We start from the raw sequence: 21,736 nt of genomic DNA, 5'->3' as shown, positions 1-21,736 counted from the left end.
TTCATATATAAATAAAAATTAAGAATCTTCGGCATTTACATTGCCCATGGGAATTTCGAGAAATGGAGTCATGCGTAAGGACTGATTTTGACAGAAAATAATTTTCCAGGAAAGGATTTCCACCTCTATTCTTAAAAACAGATATGAGAAAAGCAGCAATCTGAATTTGCTGGAAAGGCCCCAAGGTTCCGATTAGGTCCTGCACAGCTGCTCCCGTTTTCCTAACACATTATTAGGATCTTTGAGAAGTAGAGGTGGGAGACGCGCATTCTGGGGACTAAGGTGAACAAAGGAATGAAAATATAAACGAGGTGTGCCAACCCACTGTGTTAGCGATTATATTGAATTCTCATAATAGCCGAGCAAGATAGATTTTATTATTCCCATTTTTCAAGGGAGTTTACTGAAGCTCAGGGAATTTAAGTAACTTGCTCAAAGTCTCATAAGGAGTAAATAGCAGAGCTGGGATTTAAAACAAAGGTTTCCCAACAACAAAGCCAGGCTCTTTTCCCCAGGCTGCATGGCTTCTCCATTTAGAGGTGACTTAGGGCCAGTGAATGGGGGACTGAGACACGTAGTGATAGTGTAGGAATTTGGTTTGATCCAGCAGGCAGTAGGGAGCCACTGCCTATTCTTGAGCTGGAAGGTGAGCTCGTGAAATTGGCATGTGAAAAATATGAACCTAGCAGCAATAAATTGGATGTTTTGGAGAGTGAGGGAGCTGCCACAAGGCCAGTTAGGAGATGGTGAGAAAATGCAGGCATTCAGACATGAGCTCCTGGACTAGAGTGCCAACAGTGAGAATTTAGGACATACTATGCAAATAAAAAGGGGCAAGGTATGAAGAATGGTTGGATATAAGACACAAAAAATTTGAGGCTAAAGTAAGCATGATTCCAAGTTTTAGAGCCTGGGGAGACTGGGAAAATAATATGAGAACTGAGGGACAAAGAGTTTGTGACTAAGAAGGGTGGAATTTCATTTAGATTCACCGTTGCTTACTTTTTTTGGTGTATTTTAGTTTTGTACATTGTTTCTTTGTATAAAGTTATTAGATACTTGTGTTTTTTAGTTTTCATTTATTGACACCATTTGTGCCATTGCATCACCAGTTCAAGGAAGCCTTGAGGCCCCTGGGCCTTGATTAGAAAAAATGAATCATCCAAGTATCTGTTTCTCTCTCTCTTTTTTTTTTTTTTTTTTTTTTTGAGATGGAGTCTCACTTCGTTGCTAGGCTGAAATGCAGTGGCACGATCTTGGCTCACTGCAACCTCCGCCTCCCGGGTTCAAGCGATTCTCCTGCCTCAGCCTCCTGAGTAGCTGGGATTACAGGCGTGCACCACCATGCACAGCTAAGTTTTGTATTTTTAGAAGAGACAGGGTTTCACCATGTTGGCCAGGATGGTCTCGATCTTTTGACCTCATGATCTGCCCGCCTCAGTCTCCCAAAGTGCTGGGATTACAGGCATGAGCCACCGCACCTGGCCCCAACTATCTATTCCATAAAAACTTTAGACAAACTGAAGAGGTTTGTAGGTTAATATCTGGTTTAGTATATATTACAGAGACTTTAATGTTCTTTGAGGATCCAATGTGTCTGCACAATTGTGATTGTGTTTCTCCTTTACTTTCTGAATGGTGAATGTTTTGCATGTTTGGGGATTGAAGTAACTGTATGAGATGTGTTCCATCTCTAGCTGCATGCATACTTCATGTGAATTTCAGAGGATCTTAACTTTGGAAGGCATATTTCTCGAAATCAGTTTTATGAGAATCTCTGTAGTGAAGATCTAATCACTTTTTACATTGGGCAGAATTTACCCATGTAGAAAATGTTACTTGAAAGTCAAAATTTTCTCTTTTCATGAGACAACTATTCTGAAAGTTTCAGTAAATATAGAGTACCTTTTTTTTTCAGCTCAAGAAAAATAAAGAACAGATTAATTTTCCCTGGGAAAGTGACATTAAGTCTTCTGAACCTTTCATCAGTAGGCATAGATTAGCATACATTCTGGAAAATGTCTGAGTGAGTTTACAATAGATTCAAAAAAATTTTATAGGAATTTATGAATACATTAGTCATAGCTTATTATATTCTTTCTCCCCCAGCTACAACATAAGCAGCAGAGGACGTATTCTTTGTCTGATTTAAACTGTGTCTCTATATCCTAGAAGTTGGCAGGTACAGAGCATGTACCAGTATTTTTTTAAGGAATTGCTTAATTATTACATTACTTAATTATCAGTTAGTCGTATGAATCAACTAATTAAATTGAGCATTATTATTGAACACTGATGTGTTCCCAGACTTCTACCAAAATGAGAATTATGAGCTTTTAATTTATTTGAACTCTATATTTATTGTCTTAGCCAAGAACCAGCCTCTGAGCGTATCCCAAACAAAATTCCAATGTTTTGAAATGTTTCTTTAAGGCTGGGTGTGGTGGCTCACGCCTGTAGTCCCAGCACTTTGGGTGGCTGAGGTGGGCAGATCACTGAAGATCAGGAGTTCAAGATCAGCCTGGCCAACATGGTGAAACCCCCCTCTACTAAAAATATAAAAATTAGCCAGGCGTGGTGGCTATGCCTGTAGTCCCACCTACTTGGGAGACTGAGGCAAGAGAGTTGCTTGAACATGGGAGGCGGAGGTTGCAGTGAGCCGAGATCACATCACTGCGCTCCAGCTTGGGTGACAGAGCGAGACTACGTCTCAAAAAAAAAAAAAAAGGTTTCTTCCGTGAAGACAATTCAAATTAACGATGTGAAATTGATGAACTTTTGGCCAACATATGTTCCTAGAATTTGTATTAGAAAGGAGAATGAGAAGGTGGAATGTTGACATGTCTAGACAGGGCAAAACGTGACATTTCAGCAGCTGTAGGTGACCGGTTTACCACAAGACAATGACTCATGGATCAAAGGGGTAAAAATGCTTGCTTAGTTAACATTTGGAAACCTAAATGTTAGAATGATTGAGGACTTTCTTGAATTCTGTTACTTCTGATGTTCTAATTTCACATGCGTGGAAATGAATTTTTAAATGGACATTTAGTTTATTTACTGTCTCTAATGTATTATTGTGTTCTAACAATTATTTTCCTTTGCCGATCCTTGAATGTATTTCTAAAATAATGGTTCCCCTGTCATAGCTTTATGGCCCCATTATCTGTAGTTGGGATAGGCAGTTCTCAATAACTTCTTGTTGCTAACTCCATGTAACGTGGGAACAATTGCTCATGTTGCCAATATTATTTTCCTTTAAATTCTTTCCAAACTTTTCAAAATTAATTGTGGAACACCGAGAGCCAGGAAATGTTGGTTTCTTTTGTCTTGTTCTCAGAAGGCAGTGATATGCTTGGGCATTGCCAGAGTGAATGCCATGGCTGGGGTATTTTAGAGGACAGTCTTCTTAGCTCACAGCAGTGAAATGCCCACTCAGGGGACACAGCCTCCCTCTTTGCTCTGGTGGACAGTGCATAGTACTTTTGTTGGTGTTTCCACAACTTCTTTTTTTTAAAAAAACAACAATATAGAATCCAACTTTTTGCTTTTTGGAAATTTAAAGTAACTGAAAAATGCTTTAAAAGATTATACAATAGGGCCAGGCATGGTGGCTCACGCCTGTAATCCCAGCACTTTGGGAAGCTGAGACAGGAGGATCACTTGAGGCCAGGAGTTTGAGACCAGTTTGGTCAACATGGTGAGACCCCATCTCTTAAAAAACAGCTAAAAATTAAAATAAAAATTATAAAAAAGTTTATACAGTAGTATGTGCTCATAGGAAAAATTTGAAAATAGAGGTAAGCGAAATAAAAAAAGAAGGCAGACATGGAAGCAAACAGGCAGAGAGAAATAAATGAATGAAGATCATACAGGCTTGGCCGGGTGTAGTGGCTCATGCCTGTGATCCCAGCACTTTGGGAGGCCAAGGCAGGCGGATCACCTGAGGTCGGGAGTTTGAGACCAGCCTGACCAACATGGAGAAACCCTGTCTGTATTAAAATATATGTATATATACAAAATTAGCCCAGTATGGTGGTGCATGCCTGTAATTCCAGCTACTCGGGCGAGTGAGGCAGGAGAATCGCTTGAATCCGGGAGGCGGAGGTTGCGGTGAGCCGAGACAGCACCATTGCACTCTAGCCTGGGCAACAAGAGCGAAACTCCATCTAAAAAAAAAAAAAAAAAAAAAAAAAAAAAACATAAAAGTTCCTACCACCATGGCACGAGTTTAGACATTTTGTTGTATGTGTTTCCAAGCATTTGTTTCTATGTTTTACAAAAATAAAATAATATGATGCATGATGCTGTTGTCACTTGATTTTCTCACTAAGTAATACATAGAAACATATTTCCGTGTTGATACATGTATATCCACAACATCATTTCTGATGGCTGTAAGAACTATATATGAATATATGATAGTTGATTTGCCAATGCATAGAATGTAAAATCAAAAATGGCTTTTATCTTAAAATCGTTTAAAATCGTTAACAGGAAATAGAGTATATAAGTGCATACACACTAACTTAAATATAAATTGATATATATTGAATTGATATTTATAGTGCATAAATGTATAAATATTGACACATATATAGATATGTATGTGTATAGATATTAACATATATACAGATATGCATGTGTATAAACATACGTATGTATATGTGTGTGTATATAATTTGATCATTCTTGAAGCAAGCCAGCAGTAAGGTGGATTTTGGCAGCATGGTATAAGGGACAAATGGCACCTGGATTCTAGTCCTGTACTTTATTATGAGGTCTTGTAGCTCTAAGTCAGTGATGCAAATCTCTATGCATCTATTTTCTTGCAAGTAAATGTTGACCAAGAACACTATCTCTATATTATTCAAAGCTACTTTGAGAAGATTGAATGCAGCTAAAAGCAATATTTAAAAAATCAAAGGAATATATACAAACAAAAGCAATGTGTTTGCCTAAATATTGAGAATTTAGGATGCAGAAGAATTGTGCTAGGAATTTTCAGACACCAGGAAAGGTTTCTCTCAGTGACTATGACCTGTCCTGTGTAGGAAAGTCCAAAAATACACCTACTGACCCCGTGTAAAGGGTGATTTTAAGCTACAAGATGGGAATGGACTAGAAGATATTGGGTACTCGTCAATACAGAGTTTTCCACCCTGGAGGAAGAGTTCAGTTAACACATGAGTTAGTGGTGAGGGTGTGGGCACATTTCCCAAGCAACAGAATGCGAAGTGGCCCATGGGATGAGCTGAACTTTTCATTAGGTTTGAGGATTTTCCTGAGAAGTCTTTATCTGAAGATTTATCATCTGTCTGGAGCAAGCTCTTTTAAGGGTCAGGTTCCAGCTGCTTCTTCTACAGACAAGCTAAATGATAGACTCATTTATCACTGTGCTGCTGTGTTTAATCTTCCATAGAGCATGTTTCAAGAAGATTTCAAAAGGAAACCATAGAGTGGAAAGTTTAAACAGATATTGAATATGTCTGTAAGGAGTCAGAATTTAGGGAAACATGTTTGAAACGATGTCTTTAAAAAAGACTCAAGGAAGAGGCACGCTACAGGGGAAGATAACCCTGGGCTCACAATGTCGAAATCTCTACATTCCCTCGAAAGAGAATGCATCCAATTTTAATTCTGCCCTGATTCTACCCTGATGCTGAGGCTCATTGACAGTCTAGGCAAACCACCCACCATCTCTGAGCCTCACCTCTATGTCTGTCTGTTCAGCAGAAGCATGAGTAGATGTCTGTTACCTGTGAAAGTGATGGTGCTCATTAACAGCACATCAGCCACTGATATTTTCACACCTTGAATCTTGTAAAACTTACCATGGCAAATGCATTTTCATTCTTTACTGACAAATAACGATTTCAGAGTTGTAGCTCTAAAATTAAATTTTTTTAATGACGTTTACCATCTTAGCCATTTTTAAGGGTATAGTTGAGTGGCGTTAAATAAGTTCTTATTACTGTGCAACCGTCAGCATTATCCATCTCCAGAACTCTTTTCATCTTGGAAAACTGAGACTCAGTACCTATTAAATAATAAGTCTCTATTTCTTCTCCTCCCAGTCCCTGGCAACCACCATTCTACTGTCTGTCTTTATGAATTTGGCTACTGTAGTTCCCTCCTATAAGTGGAATCATACAGTATTTATCCTTTTGTGTCTGGCCTATTTTACTTAGCATAATGTCTTCAAGGTTCATCCATGTGGTAGCAGGTCTCAGAATTGTCTTCATTTTTAAGCTGAATCTTATCCCATTGATGTGTGTACCACATTTTGTTTATTCATTCATATTTGTTGACAGACACTTGGGTTGCTTCTACCTTTTGGCTATTGTGAATAATGCTGCTATGAACACGGGCCTACAAATACCTCTTTGAGATCCTTCTTTCAATTCTCTTGGTTTTATACCTAGAGGTGGAATTACTGGATCATATGGTAGTTCTATCTTAATTGTTTTTGAGGAGCTACCATGCAATTTTGCAGAGCAGCTACACTATTTTACATTCCCAACCATAGTACACAAGGGTTCCAGTTTCTCTACATCCTCACTAGTGCTTGTCACTTAATTAATTATTTACAGTCGCCATCCTAATGGGTGTGAGGTACCATCACACGGTGGCTTTGATTTGCCTTTTCCTAATGACTAGTGACCTTGAGCATCTTTTACATGTGCTTATTGGCCATTTCCTTATCTTCTTGGGAGAAATATCTTTTGCCATTTTTGAACCGGATTTTCTTAGTAGTGGTGGTGGTGGTGTATTTTAATAGTACACACGAAACTCATGAACTCATGAAAACAGCTTGAAGAGATTTGAAAGTTCCTGAAGCATTTGATAACTTCACATTGCATGAAGGCAAGATTATGTGTTGTACTGACTGTGATTTTAAAAGACTTAACTTTGTCTTCGCCACTTTTTTTTTTTTTGATGGAGTTTTGCTCTTGCCGCCCAGGCTGGAGTGCAATGGCGCGATCTCAGCTGACTGCGACCTCTGCCTCCCAGGTTCAAGTGATTCTCCTGCCTCAGCCTCTCAAGTAGCTGGGATTACAGGCATCTGCCACCATGCCCGGCTAATTTTTTGTATTTTTAGTAGAGACGGGTTTTCGCCATGTTGGCCAGGCTGGTCTCAAACTCCTGACCTCAGGTGATCTGCCCGCCTTGGCCTCCCAAAGTGCTGGGATTACAGGCGTGAGCCACCATGCCCGGCCTATTACTTCTAAATCTCTAATATTCAAAGAGAAGGCACCTGATTTTAAATTTTCTTAAATGGTGCTTCTTTATCTATTCTTCTCCCAACTCATGCAATAACCATGGATGGTAGATGAATTAGATAGCAAGAGATATAATTTAGTCTGTAGTGGTGAGATCTTATCAAATTTCTTCCGATTCCTTTAAAACCTTTCCTTCATATGTATTGTTTTCTTTCTTTTTTTGACTACGCTGCTGCAGAGACCAGCCCATATATGTGAAAACAATAGCACATTTGGGGTTTTAAAGCTTCCAAAAGAATAGGGCAGAGATGAGACTGAGCAGAAGCTAAGGATTTTACACGGCAGAGAACAATCACACAAAACTCTTTTAAATTTTGAGGTTTCCATCTTAATCATTTTTGAAAATTACATTTCAGAAGGTAATTACTGTCTTTGTATATCAGACTACCTGAAAGTTCACTAGTAACTTAATTTCACTTAAAATATGATTTTGCTCCAAGTGGTCTCCTTACTTCAGAGCCTTTTCCCTCTTTCTCCATAAGGAGAGAATGAAAGATTGTGAGTGGCTAGCTAGGAGAGGTGACTTACAAAGCATAGAACAGGATGACAGCCACTTCTTGGTCACCACCTAAATATGATGTAATGTCATAGTGAGAGAGCCATATCCTTGGTTGACTTTTAGGAGGGAATAGTAAGGAGGGATTGTTGTGCTGAGCAGTTGGGCTGTTCATGGGAGGGAATGTTTTCTGCAAGGCAAATAGCATTCTGGTTTAGGTTTCCCAGAAGCAGATTCTTGAGAAGAGGATTTGGGTGCTAGCAGTTTACTTGAGAAGTGATCCAGGAGATACTCGGAAAGGGAATAGGGAAGTAGGAGAGGGTAGAAAAGTTAGTTAATAAAATTCTTCTTAGCAAGCAGGGTGTGACTGTGGGTAAGCAAAACTTCATCCTTTTGGGGAACCCTGGGAGCCTGTGAAAAACATGTACCCCAGAGTTTTCACACTAAGGGAAAAAGGAACTGGGATATTGATTTGTTTACTTATGTATTTTTCTTTTTTTAGAGATGGGGTCTTACTGTCATCCAGGCTCGAATGCAGTGGTGTGATCATAGCTCACCGCAACCTCAAACTCCTGGACTCAAGCAATCTTCCTGCCTCAGCTTCCTGCATAATTGAGGCCACAGGTGCACACAGTTGTGCTTTGCTAATTTTTGTATGTTTTTTAGAGAGATGTCTCACTATGTTGCCCAGGCTGGTCTTGAACTCCTAGCCTCAAGAGATCCTTCTGCCTTGGCCTCTCAAAGTGCTGGGATTACAGGTGTGAGCCATGACATCCAGCCTAGCTGGGGGCATTTCTGCCCCAAGTCCCATTCGTTGCTGGTTGAAAGCTCGTCCCAGGAGCAGCGATCTCCGAGGACCTCTGCACAGGTGAAAGAGTGGAATAGGGCAGCCAGAGAAGCTTTCCCACAGTGAGATGCAGGTGCTGGTGGCAGGAAGTCTTGCCAGTGTGCCCTGAGTGGTAAGGACAGGGCATGTGTCAGGGTCACTGAGAGTAAGTGATCTCCTTCCTGCAGAACCCTCCCCTTTTCCCCCTGTTGGAGCCTCAGTATCCCCAGAACCATCCTCATTAGCATAATCAATTCTTTCCATCTGTTTTTATAATCAATGCCAAGAATCTCTGGGTTCTGTAGGAAATTGGGCCTTTTTTCTAGCCAAAAACATTTACCAAATGTTGTCTATGTAGAATATCTATTTCTAGGTGTTTGTAAGAAAAAAGTCTCTCTGGATCTAAATCTAATTATATTCATAGGGTAATGTTAGCTAAACCCAAATGCAACAATATTTTTGTAAAAATACCCCAAATAATACATGAAGAATATAGTAAGTTTACTAGCATTATTATTCTCCAAATAAACTAAAATTTTTTTTAACCATTAATCTGATGCAAAGAAAAAAGAGGAGAGCTGAGACACAGAAACAGCTAGTCGGAGGGCTCAGCTTACAATGCACTCAGTCAAAAAGCTTATTTTGCACTTTAGGAGGCTGAGGCGGGCAGATCACTTGAGGCCAGGAGTTTGAGACCAGTCTGGCCAATATGGCGAAACCCTGTCTCTATTAAAAATACAAAAATTAGCTGGGCGTGGCGGCACGTGCCTGTAACCCCAGCTACTTGGGAGTCTGAGGCAGAAAAATCACTTGAACACGGGAGGCGGAGGTTGCAGTGAGATGAGATCGCACCACTGCGCTCCAGCCTGGGTGACAAGAGTAAGACTCCATCTCAAAAAAAAAAAAAAAAAAAAAAAAAACTTATTTTACATTAATTTCTGGGTCATTCCTTCTCTTTTGTTTTCTTTTCACCCCTTTTCCTGCTTTCCTAGGAACTAATAATAATAAATTCTTGGATTTCTTTATAGCTTTAACAAATTTTACATTATTACACACATCTATGTTAATTTGCATTTAGTCTGGAGAAGCTGGTTATAGCTGCTTATTCACTGTGAGGACAGTGACTCAGAGAGGTTAAGTACTCTGCCTGGGATGTCAGAGTAAGTGGCTTACATCGAGACATTAATTCCAAATCCAGGGTTGTTTTTTTCTGTGCCATGTGTTGACTGCAGATTCTCTCCTCCTCCCATTTCAGTTCCTGAGCCTATTTTAGCTCTGAAGAATTTCTTCAGTCTTGTCTTTAGAATTATTCAACTGGTTGCTGGATCCTGGTCTGAGTCCTGTCACTTTAATAATACCACATGATGGTTCCCACGGTATAATGCCAGACTAGCTTGGTGTTCTAGGTTCTGGCACTTGGCATGGGATTAATTTTCCTCTTAAGGCTGTGATCATAGTACTACCTCACTGGCATATGCTTGGCGCTCAATAAATGCTAGGTCTTATTAGATGTTACTCAAGATTATTATATTTCTTAAAAGGATTCCGAGCGCACTCCCTACCCGGCCTGCTTCTGATATCTAGAAGAAAATAAAACACGGACATTTTTTCTTTCTTTCGGTGCAGTGTTTGTCACAGCCCGATGCTAATACGTGCAGCTCTCTGTGATAGTTGCAGAATGTAGATTGTGTTGGTGTGCTAATCTTCATATTTCCTTTTCTGAAAGGAAGGGGCAGATGAGTTGCAATGCCATGGACGCTATTGTATGGAGAGAAGGAGGGGAGCTTTAGATTCTGTGCAATTTTAGAAGGGAAGAAATGAAAAAAACCTACGTAGACTATGTAAAAATGATAATAACATGTCACTACGAAGAGTCCTTACTTAGCCTATTTGCCATGAAGTACGTATAGTCAAAGTTCTGAGGTCTCTCAGAGCAATGATTATTTGTGTGGGGCTATGTCACCATGTTTACATTCAATTAGTTTTCTATTTGTTTTTAATTTCGAGAATTGCTTTTCTTTTTCGTGTTTGTTTTTGATTTAAAAAATCAATCATGTACCCGATTCCAAAGTCAAAACTATAACAAGTTACAACCAAGTCAGTCTCCTTCGCATCTCTGTTCTCTATCCTCTCTCTTCCCCCTTTTCTATTTGTTTTTGGTTTATTTTTCCATGTTTCTTTTCGCAAATACAGCAAGTGTGTATATTGAGTCAAATCCCTTCCTCCTTTCTTACACAAAATTAGCATATTAAATATATAGTACTGCACCTTACTTTTTCTCTCACTATGTCCTAGAGATTGCTTTATGCGTTGTATGGCATTTTTCATAGTTATTCACTGCGTGTGGATACCACAGTGTATTCCACTGTCGCCTGATGACAGACATTTGCATTCTTTGCAATCCTTTGTAAATACAACCAATGCTGCAATACACATGTCATTCCACATATTCTCCAAGGTATAGTTAGGACAGATCCCAGAAGTGGAATTTCTGGGTTAATGGGCAAGTGCATTTTTGCTAATTATTATCCAGTTTCCTTCTGTTGAGTTCCATTTTGCATTACCACCAGCAATGTTTGAGAATGACTGTTTCTCCATAGAACTAGAACTTTTACAGTGAATTTTATCCTAACTTTTCTTCAATCTCCTTTTACTTTTACGTTCTATTTTAAAGAATATAATTCAGATTTCTCTAGAGGTCGTGAGTCTGTGTGTAGTGTGAGAATCTAGAGACAACTGTTCTAAGGTGGCATGAGAATGGGCAGCTCAGCTCAGAGTTTAGACCTCATCTGTTTCCAGTGCCCTGGGCGTTTTGGGGAGTAACTGAGAAAACAATAGATTTATATGGAGAAATGGAGACTTTTGCAGCTTCGCCTGATTCAGATAGTCACTGGGTAACCTCATTAAATTTGCTTAAGGTAATTTCAAGAATTTCAATTCTATATTCACTTAAAAACACAAAAGTATATTACAAAGAAATTTTTTTTAGCTAATTTTGTTTCTTGAATTCAAGATTCTATTTAAGACCTATAATTTATTTAATAGCAGGTTTTAGGGGAGAAGATGTTGCAATGAAAATATACATAGATTCTAAGGTGCCTTCTGATTTCAGAATTATTGAAGTGTAAAGAAATCAGGGTTTTAGAATTAAAGAACTATGGTTTCATTGAAAATAGAGATATAATATTACTTTTCATTTTTTAACCAGGAACTACATGACAGTTTCCTATATTACCATTCATCTGTTTCTGGCTTGGTCTTCTTTGACCTACTTAGACTCGGGAATACACGTCACTCTCATTTCTCCTCGTCAGCGCTTCTGCTTTTCTGACATGTGTAGGTACCTAAGAAGTAATTTTGTATATTTTCCAAAATACTTATGGTACGAAAAGGGCAAGTGTTATCGTGGCAATGAACACTTATTTTTGCATGTAAATTCTAAAATCTGATGTCCTGTTTTAGTTAATTTCTAAAAGACTTTATTTTTCTAGAGCAGTTTTAGGCTCACAGCAAAATTAAGAGGAAGGTGCAGATATTTCCCATATGATCCGTGCCCACACTCAAGCACAACCTCCCCATTATCAATATGCCCATCTGCATGGGAGATTTGTTATAACTGATGAACCTCATGTTTTTAAAAACAGCTTTATGAAGGTACATTTTATGTATCATAAAGTTCACCCTATTCAAATTTGCAGTTCATTCATTTTTGGTAGATTTACCAAGTGATGCAACTGTCATAATAAATCAGTTTTAAATAATTTGTATTGTACCAGTAAGATCCCCCATCCCCATTTACAGTTAATTCCCACCCCCAACCGCAGGCAACCACTGTCCTGCTTTCTGTCTCTATAGATTTGCCCTTTCTGGACATTTCATAGAAATGGAATCACACAGTCATAACTAATCGCTTGTGTGTCACTTTCACTTAGCAGAATGTTTTCAGGGTTCATCCATGTTTCAGCAAGTGTCAGTGGTTTGCTCCTTTTCATGATTAAATAGCATTTCATCGTATGGCTGTGTCATACTCTGTTTAGTAGTTGATGGACATTTAGGTTGTTTCCAGTTCTGGGTTATTATGAATAATGCTGCTATAAGGATTTGCATGCGAACCTTTCCATGGGCATTTGCATCCATTCCTCTTGGGTAGACACCTAGGAGTAGAATAGCTCAGTTGTATGGTAATTATATGCTTACTTTTTTTAGAAACTGCCAAACTGCTGGGCGCGGTGGCTCATGCCTGTAATCCCAGCACATTGGGAGGCCAAGGCAAGCAGATCGTGAGGTCAGGAGATCGAGACCATCCTGGCTAACACAGTGAAACCCATCTCTACTAAAAAAAAAAAATACAAAAAATGAGCCGGGTGTGGTGGCGGGTGCCTGTAGTCCCAGTTACTTGGGAGGCTGAGGCAGGAGAATGGCGTGAACCCAGGAGGCGGAGCTTCCAATGAGCCAAGATCATGCCACTGCACTCCAGCCTGGGCAACAGAGAGAGACTGTCTCAAAAAGAAAAAAAAAAAACAAAAAACCAGCAAACTTTTCCACACTGCCTTCTGTATCTCATTTTAACACTTTATTGTCAGAGGAAAAAGATTATAGTTCATTCATTCATTTATAAAATGTATTTATTTATTTCACATGTATTTATTCCATACCTTATAAATAATATGTATGAACAACACAGTTATTTCCTTCTAGGTACTCACAATCCATTGGAGAAGCAGACAAACAACCAGATAATTAAATATAGTAAGAGAGGTCCTGTAAGGGAGGGCCGCCTCTGGAGCTGGAGGCAGACGGGGGCACCTAGTCCAGACTTAAGGGAATAGGGAAAAAGTTTTGGAAATGGTCACGCCTAAGTTGAATCCTAGAAACTTATCTAGGGGAATGAGGTAGAAGGGCATTATAGGGCCAGGGAGCAGGAGGCAACCTGCCTTGCGCACACCCTGGAACCCTTTACTCTGTTTTTTGTTTGTTTGTTTTGAGACTGGGTCTCACTCTGTAGCCCAGGCTGGAGTGCAAGTGGCGCCATCTCAGCTCACTGCAGCCTTGAACTTCTGGCCTCAAGTCATCCTCCCGCCTTGGCCTCCCAAAGCACTTGAGATTACAGGCATGAGCCACCACATCTGGCCAAGAGCAGAGTGTTTAAAGGAGACAAATACTCTAGAAGTGATTCATGATATCAGAGAGATGATCAGCAACCTTTATATTTCCCCCAGTGTTGTGACACCAGCCATTTTCATAGAAATATGTATTTAATGCTGCCTAATGACAGCAACTGTACGTGACACTCCACTGAGATGAACAAAATCAGAGATGCTGGGAAAAGTAGATGGGCTGAATTGTGAGGAGAAAGGCCTTTGAGATCATAGAACATCATAAAACAGAGTGAAAAGGAACGTGTTTCTTCTGAATTTAAGACTAGCTTTGGAAAGAGAAGTTTGCACAATGGCCAAAGGATGGGTTTGATACATCTGGCAGGAGAACAAGTTTTTTATTACATCAGGATTTCGAGGGAAGCTTGCAGGTACCAGTATAGAACTTGGAGAAAACTTTTTTTTTTTTTTTTTAAATAGAGACAAGGTCTCCCTATGTTGCCTGGGCTGGTCTTGAACTCCTGAGCTCAAGCGATTCTTCTGCCTCGGCCTCCCAAAGTGCTGGGATTACAGGCATGAGCCACCCTGCTTGGCTGCCTGCAGGAAGCTTTTTAGAATGTTAGGAATTGAAGAAGAAGGATCCCATTCAACAAAGTTATTTTAGTTAATATAATAGGCAACGGGGATCTGGAGAAGCGTAGGAGGAGGAAAAGGAGGAGGAAGAGAAGAACACTGTCATTCTCTCAGGATTTGCCCTCTGTGATTGTCATTTTTGAGGCATTTTTTTTTTTTTGCAAGTCAAATAAGCAAGGACCATTTTTGACACAAATTATCTGTGATTTTGAATATAGCTCAACTGTCTTCAGAATAAAAAAAAAGCTTCTGCTTATAAAGTGATAATTTCCTGGGGAAACATTAAGGTGTTTTCACCCAAACTTATTTACGCCCCTATTTAAGGGAATCTCAGCTGGTTCACTTATGCAGAAAAGGAATCCACCCAAGTGAAGATTTACCATTTATTTTTTACACTGATTAAATTTAATTAATTAATTTTTTTTTGAGACACATTTTAACTCTGTCACCCAGGCTGGAGTGCAGTGTTGTGATCACAACCCATGACAGCCTTGACCTCTGGGCTCAGGTGATTCTCCCACCTCAGCCTCTCAAGTAGCTGGGAATACAGGCGTGTGCCACCATGCTCGGCTAATTTTTATACCTTTGCAGAGATGGGATTTCACCATGTTGCCCAGGCTGGTCTTGAACTCTTGGGCTCAAGTGATCCTCCCATCTTGGCCTCCAAAAGTGCTGGGATTACAGGCGTGAGCCACTGAGCCTGGCCAATTTTATTTTTAGATGAATAAAAATATTACTAAAAGTGTATATAGGTACGTTACATTTTTGTTGATTGATTTGTGTATTATATCATGTGAGATTGATTTATTGTACTGCAAATTAGTTGTCTAGAAACTAATCATGCCATAAATTGGGTGCTGATTCTAATTCAGCTCCATGGAACTATTGTTTTTTCTTTTTTTATTATTTTATTTTTTATTTTTTAATTTTTTTTTGTTTTGAGACAGAGTCTCACTCTGGGCTGGAGAGCAGTGGTGTGATCTCGGCTCACTGCAACTTCCGCCTCCCAGTTCAAGCGATTCTCCTGCCTCAGCCTCAGCCTCCTAAGTAGCTGGGATTACAGGCATCTGCCACCATGCCTGGCTAATTTTTGTAATTTTTAGTAGAGATGGAGTTTCACCATGTTGGCCAGGCTAGTCTCGAACTCCTAACCTCAGATGATCCACCCACCTTGGCCTCCCAAAGTGCTGGGATTACAGGCGTGTGCCACTGCGCCCGGCCAGAAGTATTGTTTTTTCTTTGTTTTTGATTTTTCTGTTTGTCTTTGGTTGAATGGGGGAGGGGGAGAGATGAAATTGTGGAACTAATCAGGGCTTGATTATAAAGGGTCTTTCATCCTCTGCTGAGGCATTTAGACTTGACCTGAGGGCAGCTGGACACCATGCAGGGTATTTAATCAGAACAGTGCCATGAAGAATATTCATGATGTAAAGATTTGCTGTGACTGTGACTGTGATTTGGACACTAAATCTGATGAAAGGGCAGAATTATAGAGAAGGAGAACAGTTTAGGAGACTTTTGTAGTAATTCAATAAAACATTAAGGGTAAGTTGAAGGAGGCAGTAGGTAATGGATGGATTGAAGACCTAAGCAGATGCAGCAACGATACAACTTTGAGTTTACCTGCATGGGCACTGAGAAGTGAATGGAAGAGTTGGGGATGTCTCTCACATGTCCTGTTTTGGCAACTGGCTAGAAAGTGATCTGGTTCACTGAAGTCCAGAACACAGGAGAAAGGAATAGACATTTTATGGAGTAAGATAATGAGTTTGATCTTGGATTTGTTACTCTTGCGGGGCCCATGGGAATAGGCTTACTAGGCAGTTGGAAATCTGGGACAGGAGCTCCAGGATTGAATCCCAGTTTGAGATTTTGGATATATGTGGACAGTGGTGATACAAGGTGTGGGTTTTGGATATGTGTGTACAGTGATGACAGATGAAGCCATGAGGGTGTGTATGATCATCCACAGAGAGTTTTGGAACAAAAACAGAATAGGTCTGTGGACAGAACTCTAGGAAACTCTGACATTTAAGAAACAGACAGGAGAACAAGACCCCTGAAAGAGAAGAAGGCATAGTTAGAGGAAAAAGGGGAGCAGCAGTAATGTGTTGTCAAAAAGGCCACAACAGGAGGGTGGCTCCAGAGGGAGGGAACAGATACAGCTTCACTTAGAGTTCAATTAAGGGAGGACTAAAAACAGTAGATGGGATTTAGCAACATGGGTGGAGTTTTGGTCTCTACAGTTTCTCTGGAACATACAGAAATGAATGGGAGGAGGAAGTAGAAACAAATGCTGAGTCTAAGTGATGTTTTTTTCTTTCTAAGTCAATTATGGAAATTTACATAAAAACGCCTTAGCCTAACATAGATTCTTAAAATTGAAATGAAAGTCATACAACCTAACATTAACTACTTTAAAGTGAGCAATTCAGTGGCATGTAATACATTCACAACGTTGTGCAACCCCCTCATCTATCTAGATTGTGAACATTTTCATCACCCCAAAAGGAAACCCCTTATCCATTGAGCAGCTGCTCCCTATTTCCTACTGCCCGGGCCCCTGGTAGTTACCAACTAGCTGTGTTCTGTCTCTCTGGATTTCCACTTCTGGATATTTCATATAAATTGAATCATATGAGAGATGAGCTTTTGTGTCTGGTTTCTTTCACTTAACACAAGGTTTTCGAGATTCATCCACGTAGCATGTATTAGTACTTTATTCTTCTTTAAGGCTGAATAGTATCTCATTGAATAGATATAGCACAATTAATTTATCCATTTATGTGGTAATGGGCATTTGGGCTGTTTCTACCTTTTGGCTGTTGTGAGTGCTTTGTGAACAGGGCTGCACATGTATTTGAGTACCCTTTTTCAATTCCTTTGGGCATACAGTTGAGCATCCGTAATCCAAAAATCCAATCCAAAATGTTCCAAAATCTGAAAGTTTTTGAGCACCAACATGATGCTCAAAGGGAGTATTCACTGGGTGTTGGATTTTCAGATTTGGGAGGCTTGACTTGTTTGTATATGCAGATATCCCCAAATCAGAAAAATTCTGAAATATAAAACACTTCCAGTCCCCAAGCATTTCAAATAAGGGATACTCAGTCTGTAGATCTAAAAGTGGAATTGATGGGACCTAACATAGTTTTTCAAAACTATACTTTTTTGTAAGGCTGAATGAGAATCCACAGGAAGCACTGTGCATTGTACAGAAAGTTGACTTAGTCTGTATTCTTTGAATACCTTATATTCTCTTCGAGAATCAGCATCCAGTAATTAAGAAGCCCATCAAGAGAGAAGCTGCATATATATAATATACATATGAATGAATACATATTCACTCCGTATACACACACATATGCATATATAATGTTTAAAGAAGAGAGTATCCATTAGAATTGAGTTTTGAATCTTTTTTTTTTTTCTTTTTTAAGACAGAGTCCCACTCTGTTGTCCAGACTGGAGTGCACTGGCGTGATCTCGCCTCACTGCAACCTCTACCTCCCAGGTTCAAACTAACCTCCAGCCTCAGCTTCCCAAGTAGCTGAAATTACAGGCGCCCACCACCGTGACCAGCTAATTTTTTGTGTGTGTTTTTAGTAGAGACAGGGTTTCACCATGTTGGCTGGGCTGAACGTGAACACCTCACCTCAAGTGATCCACGCGCCTCAGCCTCCCAAACTGCTGGGATTACAGGCATGAGCCACTGCACCCAGCCTTGAGTTTTGAATCTTATAAGAGGAAGGCATTTCAGGTGAAGAATTTAGATAAGTTGAGTCACATAAGAGAGAGAAGATGGGCATAGGGTTGGATGCCTCACAGTTTAATTTTTCCAAAGAAAAGAATGCAAGTTGCACTCTAGTTGGCAATAAAGGAAAGAGCAGAATGATCAAGTAAACTAAAAGCACCCATGAGACTAACTTAATAGCTAGCTGACTTGTAAAATTAAGATTGTATTTTCAAAATCAATTTTTACTCATCTCCCAATAACCACAGACTCATTTATGTTTAAGCTTGTAGATTCTATTTCTCTGTTCAGAGACACTAGTGTAGATGAAAGAAGATTTGAGTTCTATGGGTGACCAACAATCTAGCTTCGTTGTGGCTCAGTTAAACTTTATTTGTAAAACACAGATTAACAAATTCTTAGAGAGGTGGGACAGTGATTATATTTCCTATACATGTTTTTGGTGATGTAAAGTGACATTTATGCTACGTCTTCATAAATGTAATTTTCTTCTGCAGTCTTTTCTTTGTAGAAAGAATTCCCAGAAATCAATGATGGGACTGAGGTTCTGAAAGATGTAGCTCTGTGATTTAATCCCCAAGGCCCTGCCTACAGACTTGGGAGAGGAAATAATGTTTGTTGAGTGACTCTCAGCAGTTTTATTTATCTGAGCTCATTTAAGTCACAACAACCAGTAAGTGGTCAATCCATGATAGGAATGTAGATTTGCTAACTCCAGGGCTCTGGGCACCATATATATCAAGAATGCTAGTTAGGTTTCTTCCTGTGTGCTAGCTGACTAGAGTCGTAGGAATAGAAGATGCTGTGGATGCTGATGGGCTCAGCAGACATGACTCTGTTGGGTTAGCTATGTTTTCCACGGAGACAGGAGGCGGATGGAGGCAGGTCCTATGCCTGCCATATGGTGACCATCCCTAAGCTGTGTCATGTCATGTCACTTCTCTTGGAAAGATTCTGGGTGACTTATCAGGAGAACATTAATCTTTCTCATGAGCTGTGTATCTGGGACACCTCCATGGTGATTCAGGGTGGTTGGTATCTCTTGATTATCCCTCATCTCATTTATACCATCCCTATTCCCTGTATATGATCTCAATACACTAATCCCCAGGATTGATGCATTCATTCCTATTTGTGGTATGTATTTGTTTCAGGCAGAGAAAGCTGATGGATTTGTCAACCTGCCTGATTTCACTGTGGAAAGAGCATCCGAATGCAAGAAAAAGCAGTAAGTTGTCTCTCATCTTCCACAAAATTCTGAGCCAGGCTACCATCTCTTCATAATGTTCACCAAGTGATATGGTGATTTGGAAGTGAGTGAAGGTAACATCGGAATGTCTGAGAATTTGAAGCATTATGGGTTGGCACCCTACATAGAAATAGAAGCATTTAACCTCTCATTTTCTGGAATTTCGTTTTGTGGAGCAGATGGATTTTAAAACCCCCACGAAGCCTTGGCATGGACTGTTGTTGATGACTGTGTCTGTGATGGAATAAACCCCCTTCAGGACTGGCAGGGAGGTCAGATGTCAAGCTTCGGTTCTAGTAAAGAAAAGAACAAGCAGTTAAATAGGACTCACTCGAGTTGCAGATATGCCAGCAAGACCAGTTTTTCTTTCTTAGTTCATGGAGTTGTCAGATGCACACTTGGAATTGAATTTTCGGAGATATCTTAAGCTTGGAGATTACACTCTGATCTAATTTAAATGCAAAAGATTTCAGAACTGACAGGGACCAAAAAAAAAATGACCAGCTCATGGTCCTGGTTTTCCTGAGAAGGAAACAGCCCAAAGAGTCTGTGACCTGCTTAGATCTCATGAGAGGGCTTGGCTGTAAACCCAGGTATCTACAGACCCTCATTCAAGTGCTCCTCCCATGATAGCAGTCTGCTATATTTTGCGTATGTGTCCATTTTCACCTTTTTAAAAATTATTTCTTCTACCTTTGACATCTTTTCCAGTCTTATCAGAAAGGGGCCTTCCTTTTTGCCCTATGTTACTAGTTGCAGCAATTGAGTAGTTTTCTTTTAACGAGATTAGTAAACTGGTGTTAGTTTTAAGTCTTTGCCTCTGTGGTGTGGTTGCACACGTCCAGTGTTGATTCCTGTGGTTTGAAAAGGATTGGCTATTTACAAAAACCCTGGCCTGTGCCGTGCTGCAGGACTTCCTGCCTAAAGGCTAAAGTGGAAGCCCTTCTCATTTGTTATCTTCAGTGTTTTCTGCTTTTCTTTTATACTAAAATCTATTTCATATTTCCCCTTTACTAACAAAGGGTGCCTTGAATAAGGTTTCTGATGTGTTGCTGCAGAGTGAATGTTCCAAACCTGATTATTTTCCTATAAAAACTCTTCTGTATATTTGATTGAAAGTGAAGAAACACCTTGCTTGAAGTAGTTGTTCTGAATATTTTGAAGTGTTATTTCTATCACTTTAAAATTGAATTTATTGTATCTTTATAGCAAAGCAGTTAGCAAGTGAAAGGAAGAGAATATACCTATATGTTTTACTTTTTATTTATTTATTTGTTTTTTGAGACGGAGTCTTGCTCTGTCGCCCAGGCTGGAGTGCGGTGGCACGATTTCGGCTCACTGCAAGCTCTGCCTCCCAGGTTCATGCCATTCTCCTGCCTCAGCCTCCTGAGTAGCTGGGACTACAGGTGCCTGCCACCACGGCCGGCTAATTTTTTGTATATTTAGTAGAGACGGGGTTTCACCATGTTAGCCAGGATGGTCTCGATCTCCTGACCTCATGATCTGCCCGCCTCGGCCTCCCTAAGTGCTGGGATTACAGGCATGAGCCACCGCGCCTGGCCGTACCTATATGTTTTAAATGGAAACTACTGACTAGCTAAGACTCAGCCCTGTTCTGGATGTTATGACATAAAAAATTGACTCTCAGTTTCCTATACGAAATAGAGACTAGACAATAGGTATTTAATATTACTAAATTATTTTTTGTAAATTTACAAAGAAAGTAGACAAGTTTACAAAGCTTCTACTTTACTGATTTACTCTCAGACCCATTGTTGGCTATAAACACTAATTTTTTATGTGTTGTGCTTTTCCTCCTTCAAGTGCTTTTAAGATCAGCCATCCACAGATCAAGACCTTTTATTTTGCAGCTGAGAATGTGCAGGAAATGAACATGTAAGTAGAGGAAACTGGTAAACCCAGTCCTTAATGGGAATATACTTAACTTGGTCTGGTACTGGAATTTTAATCATATCTCCATATCAATTATTGCTTTATTTCTGTTACTTTAAGGATTAATTTATTTAGCAGTTACAATGCCTTCGTGCTTTCTTCTCTAGTATTTGGAAATAGTTTGGAGAATTACATGTATCAAAGTGGCTATTTCAGGGAACCACCAAGTTGAAAGAGGAGTGGACAGAAGTCATTAAAAGAACATGTTAAAAGGAGAATCAGCATCACAAGGAGAGAGGCTTGGAAGTATTATGTAACTGATCTTGCAGCTTTCGGAATTCTACATGCAAAATATCGCTATAGCATCGTGATGATTCACATATTTATCACCTCTCCGTGTATTGTCCTGAACATTTTGCAAAATGCCTTTGCTCGGAGTACATCGAACTTAAAATTGTAGATCCCTAGCTTCATTTCCAGGGTGGTCTGTGAAAATAAGTGGGCTG

General features: G+C 39.7%; 1 protein-coding gene across 8 annotated transcripts in view; it reads left to right on the top strand.

The window, feature by feature from the left end:
- Window positions 1-21,736, top strand: part of IPCEF1 (interaction protein for cytohesin exchange factors 1) — a 207,317-nt gene that overhangs the window by 118,358 nt on the left and 67,223 nt on the right. For all 8 annotated transcript variants that reach the window (XM_055267777.2, XM_063632873.1, XM_063632863.1 and 5 more), the window contains 2 exons: window positions 19,243-19,316; window positions 21,162-21,233. In XM_055267777.2, coding sequence (XP_055123752.1) covers window positions 19,243-19,316; window positions 21,162-21,233 — 146 coding nt within the window. The remainder of the gene's footprint in view (window positions 1-19,242; window positions 19,317-21,161; window positions 21,234-21,736) is intronic.

Source organism: Symphalangus syndactylus, chromosome 2, assembly GCF_028878055.3.
Source record: "Symphalangus syndactylus isolate Jambi chromosome 2, NHGRI_mSymSyn1-v2.1_pri, whole genome shotgun sequence".
Lineage (NCBI taxonomy): Eukaryota > Metazoa > Chordata > Mammalia > Primates > Hylobatidae > Symphalangus > Symphalangus syndactylus.
This window is presented reverse-complemented; position numbering and strand designations above follow the sequence as displayed.